General features: G+C 35.8%; 1 protein-coding gene across 1 annotated transcript; it reads left to right on the top strand.

Annotated features, from left to right (window-relative positions):
- Window positions 1-18665: 18665 nt before the first annotated feature.
- Window positions 18666-19241, top strand: LOC125847019 (uncharacterized). The gene is made up of 2 exons (XM_049526728.1): window positions 18666-18797; window positions 18888-19241. Exons 1-2 carry the CDS (start codon window positions 18666-18668, stop codon window positions 19239-19241), a joined length of 486 nt encoding a protein of 161 aa, XP_049382685.1.
- Window positions 19242-24452: the final 5211 nt, after the last annotated feature.

Raw genomic sequence — 24452 nt, 5'->3', positions numbered from 1 at the left:
ATTCCAGAAGATAGAAGCAGTGAAACAATGGCCCAGACCTACCTCTGCTACAAATATCAGAAGTTTCATGGGTCTAGCGGGCTATTACAGACGGTTCGTGGAAGGATTTTCATCCATAGCCTCACCATTGACTAGGCTGACTCAAAAGATGGTCATTTCGATGGTCAGATGATTGTTAGAAAAACTTCACAGAATTGAAAACTAGGTTGACTACAGCTCCTGTCTTGACTCTACCAAAGGGTAAGGCTGGCAAACAGACCGGTTTTTTGTCCGGTTCGATTCCCGTACCGATAAGACCGGTACCGATTGAACTGGTAAGGAACCGATCTTATAGGTACCGAAATCGGTACCAAAATGGAACCCAGATTTTTATCCGGTTGATCCGGTTCGGTAAGAACCGGTTCCGGTCCGGTAAGAACTGGTTCCAGTCCGGTAAGAACCGGTTCCAGTCCAGTTCAACGGTCAATTTAATTTTTTTTTATTTTATAAACTTGAACGTTATAGAGCCGTTGGGCCCTTTTAGCCGTTTGGGCTGGGGCCCAAAATGGCTCCAAACAGCCCCCCACCCCTCTCTACCCCTTAAAATATACTCATATTTTTTCATTTAAATCACAAATTCACAAACTATTTCATTAATTTCTTATAGAATCTCTTAATTTTCAATCTCTCATAAATTCATAATTATTATTTTGTGATATTGACTTGGAGTTCGAATTTCGGAGATTTATTTGAAGTAAATCGGAAGCTTCAATTGGCATCTCTCAATTCTGGGTTTGGTTATACGTCTACTTTTACGTAGACGTTCGGTACATTTGTTCCAACTTTAATTTTTTATTTGTTTATTAATTAAGTTATTTTATTTTTTTGTTAAATTATCTTTGCTTGTTTTTCATAATATTAATTATTTTAAACTTGAACATGAATTTTGAAAAATATAGTGGTAAAAGACCAATGTCGGAAAGAAAAAATAATAGGGGAGGAGGAAGTAGTTCTAATTCTAAAAATTTGCCACCTCCTATATTTAGAATTAATACTAATGATTATACTCATGTTGATGAAATTTCTTTTACACGAAACTCACGACCTATTGAATTTAATTCCGAAAATGAAGTAGATCATGAAACTTTAAATAGATGTTTTACTAATTTTGAGGAAGAATTAGATGAAGAAGTAGAAATAAATGAGGAAGATGATGAGACCCCTACCCCTACTAGTTCGACTACTGAATTATCGGAACAAGATGAAGTCCCCTCTTTACCTACTTTTTCAAAGACCGCTGTACGTGTTAAAAGATCTTTAGTATGGAAATTTTTGGTACAAAATGAGGAAAAAACTACTGTTACTTGCACGAACTGTAAATTGATCATGAAACATGTAACTACGGGTACACAAGGGGGAACGGGACGACTAAGAACACATTTGAGAAAGTGTAATAAAGAATTTGCTCGCCTAGATGATATAGAAAGGGCTAATAGAAATGGAATACCTCAACCTGAAAATTCTATGGGAGTTGGAGGTTCTAATATGGTTCAAAGTGTATTAAATATGACTAACCCGGCTAGCCGAAGCACATATAGTAAAGAAAAAGATCGTAGAGAATTAGCTAAAATGGTTGCTGTTTGTGGTTTGCCTTTTTCATTTCCTTCACATCTTGGTTTTATTCAGTATATTTGGGAATTATATAACCCAAATTATGAAGGTATTCCAAGAAGTACAATTAAAAGTGATCTTTTTAAATATCAAAAAGAATATTGTCATTTTCTTCGTTGTTTATTTGTTTATTATGATGGTAGATTATCTATTACTTCTGATATGGGACGTAGTCCTAATGGTAATGATTATTTTACAATTACCGTCCATTAGATTGACCATGAATGGAACATGCAAAAACGAATATTAGGATATAAATATGTTGAAGAAACTAAAATCGGTGCTTATATAGCAACAAAAATAGGCTCTATTTTACAATTTTATGGAATATGTGATAAAATAATGAGTGTCACTTTAGATAATGCTTCTAATAATTTAAAAGCAATTGATTATTTAAAATGTAGACTTTGTCCAATTGATAATGATTCTTTTCATATTAAGTGTGCCGCACATGTATATAATTTGATAGTAAAAGATGATATTTCTCAATTTGGAATTTCTTGTGAAAAAATTAGACTTGCTTGTAATTGGATTTTTAAAGCTAAAATAAAAGTTAGAATTACAGAATTTAAAAATCGTTGTAAAGAAAGTGAACTTGAATATAGAAAAGTTCCAAAAGAAGTATGCACTAGATGAAATTCTTTATTTGAAATGCTTCAAGTTGCTTATATTTATCAAGAGCCGGTATAATTAGTTTTTAATCCTCATAATGCGGACCCGAATTTGAGAATTGGCTATGAAGATTGGGAAAATACAAAAGAACTTATTGAATTTTTAAGTGTTTTTTATAAAGCAACAAATGCTGCTTCTGGTCAATATTATCCAACTATTTCTTCTGTTTTAGTAAATATTTGTGCTATTTCATCTGAATTTGCAAAATATAAAGGAAAAGATCGATTTGAAAATTCCCTTGCTTTTATGATAGAAAAATTCAAAAAATATTTTTTCCCTATTCCTCAAATCTATTTGACTGCTACTACTTTCAACCCAAATTACAAATTAAAAGGTGTTGAAAGAATGGTTGAAAAGATTTATGCAAATTTAGAAATTAAAGATGATGAAACTCCTAATGTTGAAGATTGTAAAAGTAGCATATATATAAAAGCTAGAGAGTTATATAATACATATAAATCTATGGAAAAAATATTCCAATAGTTGAACCTCCATCTTGTAAACCTAGAAGCGATGATGCAGATGATTGGATGGATGATTATCTTGAGCTTGAATCATCTACTAATAATGATTTTGATTTATATTTCAATCAGGCACGGGAAAAGATTAGGCATGAAGAAGGACAACTTCAAGCTCCAATATTAGTATGGTGGAAGAATCGTGAAAATCAATTTCCGACCCTTGCTAGGATTGTTCAAGATGTGCTAGCAATTCAAGCACCATCGGTCGCTTCGGAGCAAGCCTTTAGTGTGGCGAGATTTATGATTGGAGATCATCGATATTCATTAGCAAATGATAGTTTGGAAATATCGGTGTTGTTTCGAGATTGGGTCAATGCCGAAAGAAGAAATACCAGACTACCATAATTAAATAGCCAAATAGAAGACAAAATAGATGAAATATTTGGTGATAATAGTGATGATGGTATGGAAGCAATGGAAGAAGAATGACAAATACTAGTTCCAAAAAATGTTTCTTTTGATATGATACAAAAGTTACGAAAAGATTTTAAAAAGAGTTTCAATTTTTAGTACAATAATTAATATTCAATACCTAGATTATGTACTCTTTGTCTCTTTCTAATATTTGTATTGTACAATTTATTTATTTGAATAAATATACGGCTATTCGCCTTGATTTTCTTTTAAAATAGTCTCTTATATTTAATCCAAGTCATTTTAGAAATTTAATTTTCAATTATTTTAATATTAGTTTAAAGTTTAAACTTTAATATAAAATTGAATTTTAAGGTTTAAACTTTAAATTCAATATAAACTTTAAACTTTAAACTTTAAAGTCAATTTTAAACTTAAAATTCAATATAAAGTTATAAACTTTAAAATTTAAAGTCAATTTTAAACTTTAAAGTTTAAAGTTTAAACTTAAATTCAATTGAAACTTTAAAGTAACTTTAAAGTTTAAAGTTTTAAATTGAAGTTTTTTAATAATATAATTTTATTAATTAATAATAGAATATTATATAATAATTAAAATTAATAAAAAATTTTAAAAAATTACTGGTACAAAATGATCCGGTAAGAACCGGTTCCGGTCCGGTCCAAACTGGTTCCAATCCGGTAACTAAGGGACCGGACAGAACCTTTGGAAATTTTCGGTAAAACCGGTTCCGGTAACGAAATCCGGTAACGAGGACCGGTTCCGGTACCGATTTCGGTAAAACCGGTCCTGTCCGTTTGCCAGCCTTACCAAAGGGTTCAGATGGTTATGTGATCTATTGTGATGCATCCAGGGTCGGACTAGGTTGTGTGTTGATGTAGCAAGGTAAGGTTATAGCTTATGCTTCTAGACAACTTAAGGTACATGAGAAGAATTATCCGACTCATGACCTCGAGCTTGCAGCAGTGGTGTTTGCACTCAAAATTTGGAGACGCTACTTGTACGATGTTCATGTAGATATGTTCATAGACCATAAGAACCTCCAGTATGTATTCACCCAGAAAGAGTTGAATCTTCGTTAGAGAAGGTGGCTTGAGTTCCTCAAAGATTATGATATGAGCATGTATTACCATCCAGGTAAGGCAAATGTAGTAGCAGATGCTCTTAGCAGATTATCCATGGGTAGTGTAGCACATGTTGAGGAAGAAAGAAGGAGCTATCAAGGGATGTTCATAGACTTGCTCGCCTAGGATTCGCCTTATGAACATATCAGATGGTGGTGTAACGGTTCAAAATGGGGCAGAATCTTCTTTGGTAGTGAAAGTTAAGGAAAATCAAGACAGTGATCCAATATTACTTGAACTCAAGGGTGCAATCCATCAACAGAGAGTTGAGGTATTCTCCCAAGGGAGAGATGGTGTGTTTCACTATCATGGTCGATTATGTGTTCCTAATGTGGGCGAGTTGAGACAACATATTCTTGCCGAAGCCCATAATTTCAGATATTCTATTCATCCAGGTGCCACTAAGATGTACCGCGATCTGCAGGAAGTCTATTGGTGGAATGGTATGAAAATAGATATAGCAGATTTTGTGGCCAAGTGCCCCAATTGCCAGCAAGTCAAGGTAGAATATCAGAAACCATGAGGCATGACTCAAGGGATTGACATTCCTACTTGGAAGTGGGAAATGATCAACATAGACTTCATCACATGTTTACCTCATACTCACAGACAGCATGACTCCATTTGGGTGATTGTTGATAGGGTTACTAAGTCTTCTCGCTTTTTGGCAGTCAAGACTACAGATTCAGCGAAGGCTTACGCCAAGCTTTACATTAATGAGATTGTGAGGTAGCATGGGGTTCCTTTGTCTAGCATCTCAGATAGAGGTCCTCAGTTTACCTCTCATTTCTGGAAGTCATTTCAGAAAGGTCTTGGTAGTCAGGTTAATCTTAGCACAACATTTCATCCGCAGATGGATGGTCAGGCAGAGCGTACCATTCAGACCTTAGAGGACATGTTGAGAGCTTGTGTGATTGACTTCACGGGTAGTTAGGATGATCACCTTCCTCTTATTAAGTTTGCCTACAATAATAGTTACCATTCCAGCATTCAGATGGCCCCTTATGAGGCATTGTATGGGAGTAGATATAGATCTCTTGTGGCCTAGTTTGAAGTAGGTGAAATAGCCTTGCTAGGGCCAGATTTAGTCCATTATGCTATGGAGAAAGTGCAACTCATCAGAGGTAGACTTAAGACAGCCCAGAGTCGCCAAAAGTCTTACGCAGATGTAAGGAGAAGGCAACTAGAGTTCCAAGTTGATGATTGGGTTTTCCTGAAGGTGTCATCTATGAAGGGGGAGATGAGCTTTGGCAAGAAAGGGAAGCTCAGTCCCAGATATGTAGGCCCTTACCAGATCTCGAAAAGGATTAGTAAAGTGGCTTATGAGTTAAAGTTGCCAGCAGATTTGGCAGCAGTGCAGCCAGTCTTTCACATTTCACTTTTGAAGAAATGTGTGGGTGATCCAACATCCGTAGTGCCATTAGAGATTGTGGTTGTAAAAGATAGTCTTTCTTATGAGGATGTACCAGTTGAGATTCTTGATCGTCAAGTTAGAAGGTTGAGAAACAAAGAAGTCGCTTCAGTCAAGGTTTGGTGGAATAGTCAATCCGTAGAGGGAGCTACTTGGGAATCATAAGCGTCCATGAAAGCCAAGTATCCTCACCTCTTTCCTTCTGATTCCACTCTAGCTTGAGGTAATAGTTCCTTTTCAGTTTTTTAGTCATTCATGCATAAATTCATCTTAGAATCATGTTCCTTCAGTTTGTACTTGCATTTTCAGCGTATTGCATGTTTTTGGAACTCAGTTCAGTAAAAAATTCAGTTCTCAGTGTTTAGTGGTAGAGATTGTAGCCCTCTCCCTCCATTTCAGCTAGTTTAGGCTTTATTCAAGGACGAATAGTACCAAGGGGGAGATAATGTAACACCTTGTATCCGAAACAGACCAAAAATGTAGATTTTGAGAAGTTGCAGGTGCAACGCACGGTTGCCATCCACGGATCGTAGGTCAGACCATTGCCCGTGCTGGTGGTCTATGGTTTACCACTGCAACCCCTCCCCAAACCCAGCTCAGAAAATCGGCTAAGTCTCGACCCATAGACAGACCCACGGTCCATAGGTCAGACCACAGTCCGTGGTTTGTGTCCGTGGATTGAGTTCCCCTTTACCCAGCCTTTGACGCAAACGACAGCCGACCAACACGGACCGTCGTTCGATCCATGGTCCATAGGTCTGACCATAGGTGAGGGTCAGTAGCTAGTTAGAGGAAAATTGTTGATTGGGTCAACTTCATATAGTCATAAATCTTAGCACAAAATGAAATATATGTCCCATGACCTAATATGTGATAGATATTTGAATCCTCTTTCCAACACCACCCAGTTTGCTAAAATCTAACCTCCGAGTAAAAAGTTGTGCTTGTTTAGTGAAGCCCTGTCGGGCAGACTTGACCTACGACTCCAATCTATGGACCATAGATTGACCTACGGCCCATAGGTCCCGTCCGTCGATCACTCCGACAACAGTTAAGTCAAGGGTCTTTTGGTCTTTCCCTATTTCATTGAACCCCTAAGCTACATCGTTTAGACCCTAAATTATGAGGTTTTAGTCAGTTTAAGCCTAGAAACATAACTAGAACTTACCTAAGTCAAATCATTAATCAAAACTTAGAAACATTAGAGTGTAAGAGGAGAAGTAAAGTCAAGAACCCTAGTTCAAGAATGCAACAAGGTTCCATCAGTTCCAGCCCCGAAATCTAAAGATTTCTCCATGGAATTCGTCACCAGGTATGTGAGATTTCACTAGTGGGTTCCTTTCACCCATTAGGTCCCTAGTTTTCAATCAGTTTCTTGATTCCCTTATTATGACTAGACCTAGGGTTTCTTGAATGTTAGAATTATTGGGTTCTTAGCTATTAGAATGATCCAAATCAGATTAGTACGTTAATAGTCAGTTTAATGCATGAATTCCAGAATCCTAGCTATGTATTTCTTTAGTTCTTAAATTACACATGCTAGGTCAGATATTTCAGTTATTCACTAATACATGCCTCGGTTATTAATGCATCAATATCAGTTTAATTGTTGCATTCTCAGTTTGCATGTTGAGTTTGAGCTATCCAGTAACTTACAGAAATTAAGTCATAATGTATTAATTAGTTAATCCGTTGGGAGCAGCGTAATACCGAGTTGAACTAAGGTGCAGCGTACCCAATTAGTCCCAGAACTACGAGCCACGTAGGTTGTAAGTCCCCTTTGTGGGAATCATTATAGTGATCACTCCAGCATTCCTGTATACCTTTGGCCAGGTATATTGGGTCCTCTCGATGGGGCGTATACATCGGACTCCACATTTAGCTCATATGGTTTTATTATTGTTTATGAGTAGCTTCCACAGTTTAGTCAGATTCTATTGCATTGACCATTTATTAGTATATCCAGCATTTAGTTTCGGCATGTTATAAATTGGTCAATGCATTCAGTTGTCTCAGCATTCAGTATCTATATCATGTTCAGATTATATCATTGTTTATTTGCTTTGTTCAGTTATATGTTATTTCAGTTGTATTCTATCTTGCATGCTCAATACCTTTCAAGTACTGATGCATACTCTGCGCTACATCTTCTCGTGATGTAGGTTCAGGTTCTCAGCATCCAGATCACGCTTAGATTAGTTCCCGATCTCCAATTCAGCAAAATCAGTGGTGAGTCCTCATTCTCCGAGGACAATAGTCATGAGTTTCTTTTCAGTATTTTTAGTCCTTTAGTTTCAGTTTTGCTAGACTTAGCTGGGGCCTGTCCCAACATTTCTAGTCAGTTAGAGGCTATTTTCAGACATAGATAGATTCAGCTTAGTATTGAGTTAATATCTTCTTTGTATTAAACTCATCAATTTTCATATATCTCAATTATAGTATATGGGTATTCCCCATCTTTTCATTTTGTTTATGATTATAGCTTTCGCACAATTTCGATTATTTAGTTTATATTTAGTATGCTCATGATCATGCCAGCAGGGTTAGCTTGGGATCACTTCTGGTCCTAGGTCCCGTGTCCGCGTCTCAGGGGTAGCTCGGGGAGTGACATAGTGTGAGTAGGATTATGGGGTCTTACTTATACATTGCACAAGTATGACCTGAAGCTACTTATGAAAGTCTAAGGTTTGACTATGTCTATGGACTATGTTGGGATGAACAAAAAGGGATACTTAGCTTAGATGGGATTATGGGGTCTTATCCATGCCTTGGACAAGTATGCTTTGAGGTTAGTTGATATGGTTCTCTTATGATATGGAGGGCTAAGGGTGGAAACATGCTTATATGATGCTTATGTTGGAGACTTTGCTTGTAATTATGATATTGTCTCTTATGCTTATAGTTTATGTTTCATGAAGTATTTCTTATGCTTATGGATTATGTCTTATGTGACTAACCCTTATGATGTTATGCTAGCTATCATATTTAGTACTTTTGTACTAATGCATACTCTTGCGTACATTCTAATCAAATGTAGGGTTCGATGATTTGAGGTCCATTCTTGAGGATAGGTTTCTAAGGAGCAAGGAGTTGAAGATTTGGTGAGTCCTCATAGCTTCAAGGATAAAGCCATTATTTCCTTTATGTCTTTTATTTCCATGTTTTGAGACTATTGTATGGCCTATGTCCCAAGAGTTTGTTCAAAGTTGTATTAGATGGTTTGAGACAAAGTGTAGTAAGACTTCCGCTTGCTTTTATAAAAGACTTCGATTGTATGGATAAAAATTTTAAAATTTTCGTACTTTTCTATTATCTTATGTTATGATATGTTAAGGGCTTGTATGAGACCCATTCGGGGTCAAGTACGCCATGTTGCATCTAGGGTGTACCCATGGGTCGTGACACCAAGGACACCCAAAACAATACGGAGATGGTAGGCATGCTCTTCATTACTCTTCGAATAAACCAAAATGTCATCAATAAAGACAATAACAAAAGAATACATGAATGGTTTGAACACACCATTCATCAAACTCATAAAGGCCGCATGCGCGTTGGTCAACCCAAATGACATCATTAAGAACTCATAGTGCCCATAGTGAGTCATGAATGCCCTTTTTGGTACATCCTCAAGCCTAATCTTTGACTGATGGTAACCATATCTTAGGTCAATTTTAGAGAAAACTGACGCACCCTGCAACTAGTCAAAGAGATCATCTATCCGAGATAATGAATATTTATTTTGAATGGTGACCCTATTCAACTGCCGATAGTCTATGCACATCCTCATACTACCATCCTTTTTTTTTAACAAACAAGACAAGAGCACCCCATGGGAAAGCACTAAGACGGATGAAACCTTTTTCAAGAAGCTCCTGGATTTGAGCTTTAAGCTCCCTCAATTCTGTCAAAGTCATGAGATAAGGAGGAATGGAGATGGGGTGAGTGTCCTGTTCTAAGTCAATGCAGAAATCTATATCTCTATCAGGATGCATACCAGGCAAATCGGTAGGAAACACTTCATTGAATTCAGACACTACAGGAATAGACTTAATAGAGAGAGACTCAGCATCAACATCCCGAATATAAGCCAAATATGCCAAACACCCCTGACCCACCAATTTCCTAGCCCGAACGAAAGATATAACCTTACCTCGCTTAGGCTTGTACACCCCTTCCCACTCTAACTTTTCCCTACTTGGGATCTCTAGATTCACAGACTTAGTATTACAGTTAAGCACAACATAATAGGGGTACAACCAAGTCATGCCTAAAATTATATCAAAGTCAGTCATATAAAAAATAACCAAATCAACCCAAGTCTGAAAACCCATAAACAAGACAGGACAAACACGATACACATGGGTGACTATGACAGACTTTCCAATTATGGTAGAAACATGGATGGGGGCTTCAAGCACATCACAAACCACATCAAATCCTAAGGAAAACTAAACTGACACATATAAATAAGCGGATCCCAGATCAAACAAAACAGTAGTCATCTGGTCATAGACAAGAATAGTACCTGTGATCACTACATCAGACGCCTCAACCTCGGTCTTGCCCGGAAAAGCATAAAATGGAGCCCTATCATCTTGACGGGCAATCTCATTGCCTGGCTGCACTGCCCTGTCCTTCATGACCTCGATGATTTCCTCCTCGTCCACCTTGTGGACGTCCTCTACCATTATTACTGCTACCCGCTGGTACCACTGCTCTAGTCTACTTCTACATGGGGTCATACATGCGTGGATGGAGACAATCTCTCCTCATATGCCCATGTTCTCCACAATTATAACAACTGTGATCAAAACATGGCCTGCTGCCAGACGGAGGTGCGGCTCCCTGACCATCCTGAATACGATTCTGTTGTGGAGTTAACCAACAGTAGACGTGGGCATGGCTTACTGAATTGGACGGGCTGCAAGTGTTGGCCTACCTGAACCTCTGGAGTAGGAACCATGAAAGTTACTTGGGCTCTTGGGCTTCTTAACCAACGCCTTGGCCTACCCATCATGTCGAACTCCTTCCACTTTCTTCACAAAGTCTGTCACCTTATTAAAACTTTTACCTGCAGAGGTCATGTGAACAGACAATACATGTAACTCGGGGTTCAATCACTTAACAAATAGACGAATCCTCTCTTTCTCTATAGTCACCAACTGTGTAGCATATCTGGACAAGGCATTGAACTTCCCCTCATAGGCAGCTACAACCATACCTCCCTATTCCAAGGACATGAACTCATCCTTCTTGTTATCCCTCAAAGTCCGGGGCACATATTTTTCCAGAAACAAAGGATGGAATTGCGTCCAAGTGAGTGGGGGCAAGACTGGCAATCTGTATTCCACATAGGCCCTCTATTTGCCTCACCTTGAAGTTGGAAGGTCACGAACTCTACTCTATGTTGATGCACAACACCCAACTTGTGAAGCCTCTCGTAGCAATCCAAAATGAACTCATAGGAATCCTCACTCTCACATCCATTGAACACATGCGACATCTCATGCTTAGAACCAGTCATCACAGGACCCAATAGGGGACAGAAGAAGGCATCAGTGCCTAATGCTCCATCTACCTAGGGGACCGTAGCAGCAATGGGACGGTTGGCTGGAGCTTGAGCCGCTTACACTGTAGGAAGGACTCCAGGGCCAACCAACCCCTTCAAAAAAGTCATGATCTTCTATGCTAACACTGGGTCTAAGGGAGGAATACCGATATTCTTAGCCTGTACATCCTCTTCTAGTCCAACATCCTCCTCGTCTTCGACCTCCAAACTCTATTCTACCTCTTCTTGAGGTGCAGGAGGGGCCTCTTCAATAAGAACATTCTCAGCTGGGGCTCCAGTACCCCTGGTATGTGTCACTCTTCCTCGACCTCTGCCCCTTCCTCTTCCTCTACCCCTGCCTCGACCACGACCTCTTTTTGCGGGTTCCTCAATTGGCTCATTGATAGGGGCTACAGGGCCTGACGCCGTTTATCGCGTATTAACCATCTGCAGACAGAAGAGTGAAAGAGAATTAGATACCAATTTGGATCACCAGATACCAATTGGAATCAAGTCATAGCACGAAGAGAGATAAAGATAGAGAGATTTCTAAAGTCTGTAGCCTTTCGAAAAAAATACAGACGTCTCTATACCGTTCTGCAAGACTCTACTAGACTCATTTTGGTACAATGAGATCAACGAACCTAGGACTCTGATACCAACTTTGTCACGACCCAGACTGTCATGATTGACACTCACACTAACCCTCCGGTAGAAGAACCATTACTACACCCGACTAAATATATAAAGATACGGAAGCAGGTTTAAATGATGAACTAAAAGTGGAGTTCCCATAAACTCTGAAGGTTCAAACAAAATAACTGACGTAATTATCGCGGAAGTTCAACCCTTAGAACTGAAAGTCATTGTACCAAAACTTTGTTTAACCAACAAGTCTAAGACAAGGGGGTGCAACCCCAGAAACTAAACATGACAATTCTAAACATATAGTTTGAGTCCGAAGAGAATGGACTAAACAAAAGCAGGATCCATGACAGCCTGAAAGAACTGCCTCACCCTTGAATCTGGTTGCGATCAATAACCTCCTAACTGAGGTATGTCAGTAGCCGCCTGAAGATGCCATGTACTCAACAAAGAAAGAGCAAGTACAGTATCAGTACACAAAACCACGGTGTACTGGTAGGATCACGGCTACTCATGTAAGCACAATATACACAAGCAATTACAACATAGTAAACACACATATACATAATGCATAATTTAGTTATCATTTTAGGAGCAACATACAATTTCCCAATTTCAATAACAATTAGATATGAATGCAATTATCACAAGTGGTCCTCTCATGGAACCCACACCCAAAATGTTAGTGTGTCGAAACGTGACACCCAATCCAATATACATGTGTCAGAACGTGACACCTGGTCCAAATATGTGTTGAAACGTGAAACCCGATTTAATATATATGTCAGAACGTGACACCCGATCCAATCAGCACAACCACAGTCACAATCATACCTACAATGAACCCTGCTCATAGTCATGCAATCAAGTAATAGGTTCATGGGATGTAATTCTTCACACACAATCATTTCATTAGATTCGATTCACATTTCCCTATTCACATACATACATGCATATAATGAAGCAATTAACCAGCATATACCGCACAACAAGAAATCGAACCATCACCTACCTCGAAAGCAAGCCTGAATACTCCTAAGTCACTTGAGCCTTCCCTTTCCGAAGTTTTTCAGCTTGTTTTTGGTCTATAAATAAGTAAGTAACGCAAGAATAAATATACAAGGTTTAATTTACCCAAATTATAACAAACTTAATAACCCAAGACCAAACCCATGATCCTAATGTTCAACTAGGATTTTCCCACCATTAACTTCAGGCCAAAACCCTCCCCCAACGATAATTACCCAAGATTCTAAGGTTTAGGAATCAAAATACGGACTAGGGGAGTAATTTCCTTACCTTTAGCATAGAAGTCATGGATGTTCAAGAATTCACCCTGGGTCGTCCCTTAGCTCTCAAGAATGAAGTTTTGCACAAAATAACAAAATTGGCTTTTTCCCCGACTTAAGTCGCGACTGGCCCGCCATAGCGAACCCCATCCCGCCACAACAGCCCTGCCTTTGCGGGATTAATCCCGCCCCGGTGGCTTGCACGGAGACAGAATCTTGGAATTTGAGTTTCAAGCTCCTATTTCACAACACATCTTCAAATCGAGACGTTCTGAAACTACCCTTTCACGCCAAGATTAGTTTCGGTTGTTCTACTTGCCCGAATTCGATTTTGTAAAGCCGTACATGCTCCTTAAAGTCTTGGCTATCCACTCAGTTGATCAAATTCATAATTAAATTTCCCATTCATTATTAGATATCTCTAGACCTCATCTGACTCAGAATTCGTCCAAATCTGGCCTAGGCTAGAAATTTCCATGTTACTACTCAAAAATTTTCTGGCCCAAATTCCTTCCCCATTGGCTTTTTCATAACGACGGAAATAGGTCGTTACATATTGTTTGACTATATGTTGATGATTTATTGATCTTTGGCTCTAATATGAATGTTATTGATGAAGCTAAAAATATTCTGAAAAGCAAATTTGACATGAGATCTTTGTGAGATAAATTTTATTCTTGGAATAAAAATAACAAGAACATGTGATGACATTTTACTTAGCTAGTCACACCATGTTGAGAAATTTTTTTAAAAATACAACTTTCCTGATTGCAAGCATGTAGTAACTTCCTTTGATTCAAGTGTTAACTTATTCCTATTGTAAGTGAAAATGATGTAATAAATCAAAAGGAATATGCTAACTTAATTGGAAGTTTGAGATATGTGATTGATTGCAGTAGGCCTGATATTGCATATGTGGTAGGAATACTTAGTAGGTTTACAAACAATCCAGGTAATGAGCATTGACATGCTATAACAAGAGTTATGAGATATTTAGTTGGAAAAAAAACTTGTGGTTTGTTCTATAAAAATATCATGTTTTACTTGAAGGCTTTTCTAATGCAGATTGGAACACTTTATCAGGTGATTCATGTTCTACCATTGGTTACATTTTTACTTTGGAGGTGGTGCTAATTGTTAGAAATAAAAAAACATACAATAATTTCTAACTCTACCATGAAGACTGAACTAATTGATTTAGCTTCAACTATTGAGGAAGCAAATTGGTTGAGAGATTTATTATTTCAAATACCTTATTTTGAAAAACCAATTCCTCCTATTTTAATTCATTGTGATAGCACTGCTACATTAGGTAGAGTTCAAAACTGTTATTAAAACAGTAAAATCCAGACCTGTAAGAAGGAAACACAGTAATGTAAGATTGCATTTGACAAGTGGTACCATTTATGTTGATTATTTCAAATCTTGTGATAATCTTGCAGATCCTCTTACCAAGGCCTTAACAAGAGAAAAGGTCTGAAGCAGATCGAGAGGGATGGGATTGAAGCCTATAAATCCTTGAGTTATATATGAGGAAATCCAACCTGGGGGCTAGAGATCCTATAACCAGGCTCAATGGAAAAAACGAATCATATGATGACTTCTTGTGAAAAATGCACTATTTTTTTTATTCCCTCCCTATGATGTGAGGGCATTGTTTCCTGTAGTAAATTGTGGAAGTTGAGTTTAAAAAACACTTAATGAAAAAGTTGTAGCCCGTATGGATGGAGTGTTGAACTTACAGGTTCACTCTCGACAAATTTCACCTATGTGAGTGTGGAAGTACGTCGTTTTCAATGAGAATTGAGCTTATTTTCAAAAGTACTCATGAAACCGGGATAGCACAAGGCCGTAACGTGTTGAATTTTAAAGCTCATGTCAACACCTTGATTATAGTGTGTGAGCAGTGATTTTTTATTTCCCTTAATCAGTCATAGTTCAAGTCTGAGACCAGTATGACTCTAGAGTAAAAGTTATTGTTTCACTAAATGGAGGTTCAATGTAGAGCACACCTTCATTATGCATAATAGTATTCCTTCAGATAATACTCTCTTAGTTAATATTTAAAATGAGTGGGGGATTGTTGGTCCTTACATTTTAATATTAATATTTTATCTATTAATTTGTGTTACTATGACAAAAATGTTACACTTTTGGTGCTGCACTTTCCTATACGTTGGTGGGCATTCATTGTGCCTAATTCATATCCATTGCTTCAGGGAGAATTTCCAAAGGTGCTGAGTTGCTTTAATTCTTTTTGTCTGTTGAGGCTCTAGAGCACTTCATTGCTGCTCATTACTGGTGTGTTTCAACCATCAAATGTTAGTGGCCATTGATGGTTGGTTGAGAGTGGTTTTATTTTCTATTAAAACCATTGTAACTCATCTTAACCTCACCATTAATCTTCACTATTTACTACCTCATTATCTTCCTATTCATTGCTAGAAAGATATCCTTAACTATAAACCGTGGTGGTCTTCATTTGGTTTGTACACACACAAGAAATATAGAGTGCATGCAAGTTGGTCAAAAAAGAGAATTCTTATAAGTTGAAGGGAGGTGTTCTTTTTGTGGAGCTTTGGACTCAACTCTTGTCCAGAGTTTATTAAGGTATACTTTGTGTTTAGGCAATTGTATCCTAGAGGGGACAAGCCAAGAGGGCTGTTGCTGGACCGGTGAAAACATTTATTGTAATGGACTTGAATCTCCTTAAAAAGAGCGAGATATCCGTGCCTCAGCAGAAGAGATTTTCACTAACACAACCTAACAAAGGAGCCATTTTATATGTAGGACTTGCATCTTAGAATATGTCGCTCATATCTTTCAAATTTTATGTCGCAATCATGTGTCAGATCTAAAAATACATAAATTTTAAAGAATTTAACACCCGATTATAACTTTAAAATATAAAAAGGTAATTATAGACATGTATTTATCTTTCGATAAAGCAAATTCCACACCATAATCAGATCTTACTACATACTTCATTATCCAATAAAACAAATATAATTAGAAAATAGAAACACTCAAGAAAAAACACATTTATACTAAGTGAATTAGACCTCCCCCATCTCTCTCTTGTACCCAAAAACAAATCTTTAAGAGATCTCTAGTAAACTCAAGCCTTTTCCATTAAAACCCACAAGCAAAATGATATTTTTTTTTTATCAGTAAGCTCATAAATGTTTGCACAACTAATCCAACAACTGTCTTTATGCACCATGCCCACCTTGTATGATCAAATTCCAGTCAAGGGTGTGCATCGGTCGGATCGGTTTATCGATTTTTGGTTTTTAAATACATTAAACTAATAACCAAACCAATAAGAGATTTTTTATCGGTTTTGGTCCTAACAGTTCGATTTTCGGTTTAACCAATAAGAAAATACTTATAAAATAAATATATGACTTCTCTAATAAATTTGATGCGACAACACAATAGTATAAGTGTAACACAAAGAGAAATTAGGAGGAATATGGTTCTTACTTTAGATTTTAACGTTTTGTATAATGTGAAGTTGTGAACTAAAATTCACTTTGAAGTGTGAATTGAAAATAAAGGATAAAGACAATAACTAGTAAGATATTGGGATTAATATATAGTATTTATGTACAAGTAAATGTAGTAAATTACTAGTCTTAATGGGTTATCGGTTTATCCAATATTAAAAATCAATACTGAACCGATAACCTGATGATTTTCTTTTATAAAACCATTAAAAAACGGTTAATCCAATAACCCATAACAATAAACCAATAATAATTTTTTCGATTCGATTTTTGCACACCCTTAGATTCCACAACCAAATATAGTTATTGAAACTTCTAATATTGGGTGTTGTCCTTGATTTTTATTCATTTTCTTCTTTGTTGAAGGCTTGTGCATGTGCAGAAGTTTTGGGAAGAAGGTAAGCAATTGCATTGCCTTAAAGATGATATATATGTTTGTCCTGCACTTATGAATATGTACATTGAGTGTAATGACAAGTAAAATAATTATTTGAGGATTATGGACTTGAAATATATAGGAATAATGAAAATTAATTACTATAGAGTAGGAGTTATGAAAAAAATTAAATGTATTAGTTAAAAGTACGACTTAAATGGATATTATTAGAATAGAAGTTATAAAAATAAAGTGGTGTGAGTCATTATAAAAAATGATTTTTTAAATAAAATATATAAGAAAAATAAAAAATAATTTTAAGTAGATTCATGAAATAGAGAGAAATATAAAAAAGGGAATAAAATGATAAATGTAATTGGAGGTCATGGAGAGGTGTTACATTATCTTGGCTACACCTAGCTTTATTGATAAGTGAACGTGTTTTGCTCGGGTATATCACATTATTTAATACTCTGTCCGGTTCATTGTATGTGGCACCGTTTTACTTGACATGATGTTTGAGAAAAAAAAGAAGACTTTTGAAACTTGTGTTCTAAAATAATTCTTAGATATTTGTGTGATTGTAAATCGTTTCATTAACGGTAAAAAAATATTTAAAAGTTGAAATTACTTTTAATTATAATACGGTGACATTCTTTTTGGGACAGACTAATAAGGAAAGGGTGTCACATAAATTGGGACATAAGAAAGTAATAAATGTATATTAATCCTTATATCAATAAGAACATATTTTCAAAAATAGCAAAAATAATATTTAAAAGAATAATATAATAATTTAGAATTTTTTTTTAGAATCTTTAAATTGATAAATAATTATGTTTAAGAGTTTGATCTAATCTAGTAGTTCTTCCTTCAATTCATTCTAATACTTTCATCATTGAAAAAAATGTCATAAAAACAATTTTTTATGACACTTGATCAAAGATTCTTTTATAGCAAAAACCATCTTGAAGAGGTATATATAGAAAATAACAGACAAATACACACAATAATCTTTATAACAACATACACAATCTTCTATTTTCATGAAGTAATAAATAAGATGATTTTAAAAAAAAAATAGATGCTCAAATTGTCAAGAATTTTATTTAATTGTTAATTATATTTACAGTTGTTAGTGGATACATTTATTTTCTACATGTTTCTCACGTCTTTAGTAGGTCCTAGCTTTTAGGTTTCAATTATTGTTTGTGGTTAAGTTATTTTTTTTTATTTAGGAGTCCTAGAAGGTTAGATTGTTGCTTGGTATCTATTTAAGAGTCCTACTGTAAGTTGATTTAAATCTCTCTAGTAGTATGAAGTTTTATTTTCCTTCAATATATTTCTCTATTCTACTCGTTACTTTCTTAACATTTGGTATCAGAGTCAGGTTAAGAGTTCCTCAAATCGAGTGTGACTGTTGGGTACTACTTATTGAAAGTTTTTTTTTCTTTAAGTACTATTGTAGACATCTAAAAGTTTTGTTTAGTCCATTATTCCATGCATGCTTCGATGGTCATTACGACCATTGGAGCATGTTGATGGAGAATTTCCTTAGATCCAAGGAGTTTTGGTCAGTTGTCAATATTGGCGTGCAAGAGCCAACTACTGGTATTGCTTTGTCGGAAGCACAAAAAGCAGAGTTAAATGGTCTAAGATTGAAAGATCTCAAAGTAAGGAATTATCGTTTCCAAGCTTTTGATCTCTCGATACTAGAAACTATTCTTTGCAAGGATACTTCTAAAATATGAGATTCCTTGAAGAAGAAGTATAAGGGAACAACAAAGGCCAAAATGGCACTATTGCAATCTTTTCGTGCTAATTTTGAGACTCTACAAATAAAGATGAGAGAATCAGTTTCAGAGTACTTTTCGAGGACAATGGCAATAGCAAATAAGATGCGGATACATGGTGAAAAGCTGGAAGATGTCACTATTATTGAAAAGATCCTTCGCTTCATGTCGTCGAAATTCAACTATGTTGTTTGTTCAACTGAGGAATCAAAAGAAACCAATGAACTTTCCATTAATGAATTGCAAAGTTCACTGTTGATTCATGAGCAGAAAATGAATCGACAAACCAGCAAGGAACAAGCTCTTCAACTCTCATCCAACTAGCACCCTTCAAAAGGTGGTGGCCGCGGAAGAGGAAGAGGAAGAGGAAGAGGAAGAGGGAAAGGAAACAATTTTGGTGGTGGGAGGCACTCGTAACAAAAAGTTGAAAAAAATTCTTCAAATTCTCAAGGAAGGCAAAGAAGTTGTGATAACAACAATAAGCCAAAATCAGTAGACAAGTCAAAGGTTGAATGTTATAGATGTCAAAGGTATGGCCATTATAAATCAGAATGCAGAACTAACTTGAAAAGAGATAGTGGAAGGCAGTCCAATTTTACAGTAAGGGAAGAAGCGATCTCTTTATTAATGGCCTATCAAGAGAAGGAACAAGTGACGGAGGAAATTCAGCAGAATATATGGTACTTAGACACTGATTGCAACAATTATACGTGCGAAAACAAGTCAGCTTTCTCCACATTAAATGAGTCATATCGAGATTTTATGAAGTTTAGGAATGACTCAAAAGTTTCAGTCATGGAAAAGTAAAGGTAAGCAGTCGAACTAAAAGGGATATTTCTCAAATAATTTCTTATGTCCTTTATGTTCCTGAGTTGAAGTCAAAATCTGTTGAGACTCGGTCAATTACAAGAGAAGAGGTGTGAAATTGTCATTACAAATGGAATTTGTCGGATTCAAAATGACAATTTAGGCTTAATTGCTCAAGTTAAAATGACTGCAAACAAAATGTTTCCTCTCAATCTCAATAATATACAACAATTATGCTTCTTAGAAAAACAAGGAGATGATGCTTGACGGTGGCATTTTCATTCTGAGCATCTTAACTTCGTTGGATTAAATACCTTGCAACAGAAGAATATGATGATTGGTCTTCCTCTAATTTCAGCTCAATCGGAAATTGGTGAGAGTATGTTGTTAGCAAGCAGTCTCGCAACTCTTTTCCACAAAGGGGTACATGGAGAGAAAAGAAGGAACTAGAACTTGTCTTTTTTGATATTGTGGATCGATAACACCATCTTCTAATGGAGGTAATAGCTATATAATTACCTTATTGATAAATTTACTCGAAAAAATTGGGTATACTTTTTGCAGGTGAAATCTGAAGCTTTTAAAAGCTTCAAAGTGCTTGTTGAAAAAGAGATCGGTAGCTTAATAAAAGCTCTGTGTTCAGATCGTGGGGGAGAATATAACTCACATGAATTTGTAAATTTTTGTGACCTTCATGGAATCAAAAGGCAACTTAGAACAGCCTACTCGCCCAAGCAAAATGAAGTATGTGAGAGGAAAAATCGCACTATCATGAACATGGTGTGGAGTATTTTGACCAGCAACGGTGTTTCAAGAAGCTTTTGGCCTGAACCAGTTAATTGGACTATTCATATCTCGAATAGATGCCCCGCATTTATAGTTAAAAATATGACTCTGGAGGAAGCATGGAGCGGATAACAACCAACCGTAGATCACTTCAGAATCTTTGGGTGCATTGCATATGCCCATATTCCAGTTCAAAAGGAAAAAAAGTTTGACGATAATGGAGAGAAATGTATTTTTTAGGTGTTGGTGATGATCAATCAAAATATTAGTTAGCCAAGATGTCGTCTTTGATGAAAATCATTTTTGGTCGTGGAACAAAAATGTCATGGGAGAACAAATTCCAGGATGCCTTGATGGAGAAAATGGTGAAGAAGCAATTCAGCCTTAACAACAAGTTCTAGCACTAGTAGTCCTTGAAAATGCTCAAGATAGCAATCCTAGAAGTTTTAAAACTTCACCTGTTATGAATGAGCAGAGAGAAACTGTAGCTGATTCATGTGCCCCTCATGCTCGAAGAAGGCCAACATGAATGACAGATTACGAGGTAAAAAGAATTGATCAATCTGAAGATCTTTTCACTCATTTTGCTCTATTTTCAGATTGTGATCCAACAACTTTTAAAAGTATTGTAAAAAAAGAAAAATGACAAAAGGCAATGGATGATGAAATTGCAGCCATAAAAAAATGACTCATGTGAGATTGTTAATCTACCAGAAGGACACAAAATGACTAGAGTAAAATAGGTCTATAAAACTAAACTGAAGGAAAATGAGGAGATCGACAAATACAAGGCTCGGTTGGTGGTGAAAGGCTACAAGCAAGAGTTTGGAGTGGATTATAGAAAAGTGTTTTCTCCTGTTGTCAGACTTGATACGATCAGATTCGTGATTGCATTGACTAAAATTCATGGCCTATCCATCAATTGGATGTGAAGTCCGCTTTTCTACATGGAGACGTACAAGAACATGTATTTACGGAACAACATCCTAGTTATGTTAAGATTAATGAAGAGTATAAAGTTTGTAGACTAAAGAAAGCTCTTTACGAATTAAAACAAGCACCTAGAGTTTGGTATAGTCATATATATGCTTATTTTCAAAAGAAGAGTTTTCGGAATTGTGTGTATGAGGATACTCTGTATACAAAGTGTGTAGATGGAGGGAAAATGTCGATTGTGTGCTTATATGTAGATAATTTGATTTATACAGGAAATAATCGAGTCATGTTTGAAAAGTTTAAAGGTCTATGATGCTTGAGTTTGATATGACTGATCTTGAAAAGTGTTACTTTCTTGGCATAGAAATAGTGAAATCAGTTGATGGAATATTTATTTCTCAAAAGAAGCATGTGCGAGAAATTTTGGACAAATTTCAAATGAGCAATTGTAATCTTGTGACTTCACCATCAGAAGTTGGCTTGAATCTTACCAAGGATGTTGGAGGAAAAAGGATCTATGGAACCTTTTTAAAACAAATTGTGAAAAGTCTGATGTATTTGACAACAACAAGGCCAGATATCACACACAACATAGGTCTCATTAGTAGATTCATGGAGAATCCAAAAAAAAAAAAATTGTTAGCTGTAAAAAGAATTTTTTGATACTTTAAAGGTACTGTAGACTTTGGATTATTCTACAGAAATGGAGAAAAGACAGAGTTCATTGGGTTTTATGATAGTGATTATGCTGGAGACTTGGTTGATAGGAAGAATACTTCAGGTAGCGTTTATGCTGAGTTCAGGTGCAGTCTCATGGCCATCAAAGAAGCAGCCAATCGTCACTTTGTCAACAACTGAAGCTGAATTTCTTGCAGCTACAACATGTGTCTCGCTAGACATTTGACTAAGAAATATTCTTATTAAGCTAAATTTCAAACACCATAAAGCAACAATAATTTATTGTGACAATATTCAGCTATAAAGTTGTCCAAAAATCTAGTTTTACACGGGAGAAGCAAGCATATTGATGTAAGGTTTCATTTCTTAAGAAATCTTACTGAAGATGGAGTGATTGACCTTATGTATTGCATAAGTGAAGACCAGCAGGTCGCTGACATATTTACTAAATCCCTCAAATATGCACAATTTGTGAAGCTTAAGGAATTACTTGGAGTTTGTACTTTTATGGATGCATCTTCAGGAAATTAAACTGAGAGTCTTTCACTTTAAGGGAGGGAATGTCAAGAATTTTATTTAACTGTTAATTCTTTGTTATAGTTGTTAGTTGAGACATTTACTTTCTACATGTTTCTCACGTCTTTAGCAGGTCCTAACTTTTCGGTTTTCGGTTATTGTTTGTGGTTAAGTTATTTCCTTTTCTTTAGGTGTCCTAGAAGGTATTTTGTTGTTTGGTTATTTATTTAAGAGTCCTACTGTAAGTTGGTTTAAATCTCTCCAGCAATTAAAAGTTTTCTTTTCCTTCAATATATTTCTATGTTCTACTCGTTACTTTCTTTAACACAAATTTCAATTAAAGTGATTAGTTGTATTTAAATTTGTGTTAAGATATCACAATTGTGAAAGAAAAAAGGACTCCTATGTGATGATGAAAAAGGGAGTACAAGAATAACTTTTTATTATCAAAAATTCTAAAAGACACCTAAAAGAAATGAAAGAAATTAAAACGATAAAGGTGTGGGGAACACCACACCTTACCTAGAAGAAACTTTTCTTTGGTAAGGTGTTGGGGGGGAGGGGGGCCTTATAAAATTGTTTAGGCTCCCACGCCCTTCTATTTCAATTCTTGTCTAGAAAAAAGTAGAAACAAATAGTTTAGTTTATAGGTCTAGGTGGCTTGGAAAGTAGCTTATGAAACTTGTACATTGAATCTCTTGGGATTGCTATCCTCTTCTAAGGAAATGAAAAATAATGCAAACTATTGTTTTTAATTAGTGTTGATAAAGTCTTATTTTTTTCATGGACTAATAATAATAATAGGGATGACGGTTACTTTTCTACTTAATCAATTTGAGTGTAGGTCTATTTCAACTTGGTGTAAGTCTGTCTCAAATTGATTGAAGTTTGAGGATGACGGTTACTCTTCTACTTACATTGACCTCAAGTGGTAGTTGTGTCTATTTTTTTTTATGTTGTTTTATCTTTCTTCTTTCTATACTTTGTTAGAAGCTCTTAAACCTATTTAGACTAGATTTTTAGAAATTTTGTTAAAAAATTTGTAAAGATAAATGAATTTTCTTACTTTTGTTTGTGTTAAAATAAAAATTTCTATACAATTGAGAATGAGTAGCAAGTATTTTGTGTATCTAGTCAAAATAAAGTAGGTGCATGCACAATCCTATAAAGAAATTTAATCAACTTTAAATAAAGTGGATACTATAGTATAGAATAGTAAGTATGTTTAATGCGTAAAAACAGAACCCTGAAAAGTAACTAATGGAAGTATCAATCTTGTGACATTTAGGCTTTTGTTGTCTATCTACAAATTTCTTCCAGACTCCTTTTTGAATCGTAGGGACTAGTATATCATAAATATGAAATTAATTTGAGACCCTCTAGAAGAGGTTGAGTTGAATGTCTATTACAATCCGCAGTTGAAAAGCTCCCAAGGTCAAATTTTGAAATTTAACTTGCCACACACACAAATTATTTTAAGTGAATAATATAACAAAAGAATTGAAACATTGAAAAAAAGCTCATATCTAATATTTGAAATTGTTTTAAGAGTTGAGCTTATGGATTGAAAAAAAAAATCAACTCATGAGGAAGATGAACTGTTGCAATGTATAAAATTGTATAACTGTGGTAAATTACTAAAACATATTATGCATCATATATACACAATTATATTATATAGCTATTTATACCATATGAATACATTAGGCATAAACTTTTTTTCACCTGTGTAGTTGAGTAAGAAGCCCAAAGCAAAAAGGAGCTAACGTTAACCTACAACAACATAATTGGCTAGACTAGAAAAACAAATAC

Source organism: Solanum stenotomum, chromosome 12 (assembly GCF_019186545.1).
Source record: "Solanum stenotomum isolate F172 chromosome 12, ASM1918654v1, whole genome shotgun sequence".
Classification (NCBI taxonomy): domain Eukaryota; kingdom Viridiplantae; phylum Streptophyta; class Magnoliopsida; order Solanales; family Solanaceae; genus Solanum; species Solanum stenotomum.
The sequence above is the reverse complement of the archived record's forward strand: the minus strand, read 5'-3'. Positions and strand labels throughout refer to the sequence as shown.

Excerpts from the sequence above, each read along its gene's own strand:
- LOC125847019 (XM_049526728.1), top strand. The coding sequence starts at position 18,666 with ATGGAGAATTTCCTTAGATCCAAGGAGTTTTGGTCAGTTGTCAATATT. Across the intron at positions 18,798-18,887 it reads TAAGATTGAAAGATCTCAAA|AAGAAGTATAAGGGAACAAC; the intron begins GTAAGGAATTAT and ends GATTCCTTGAAG.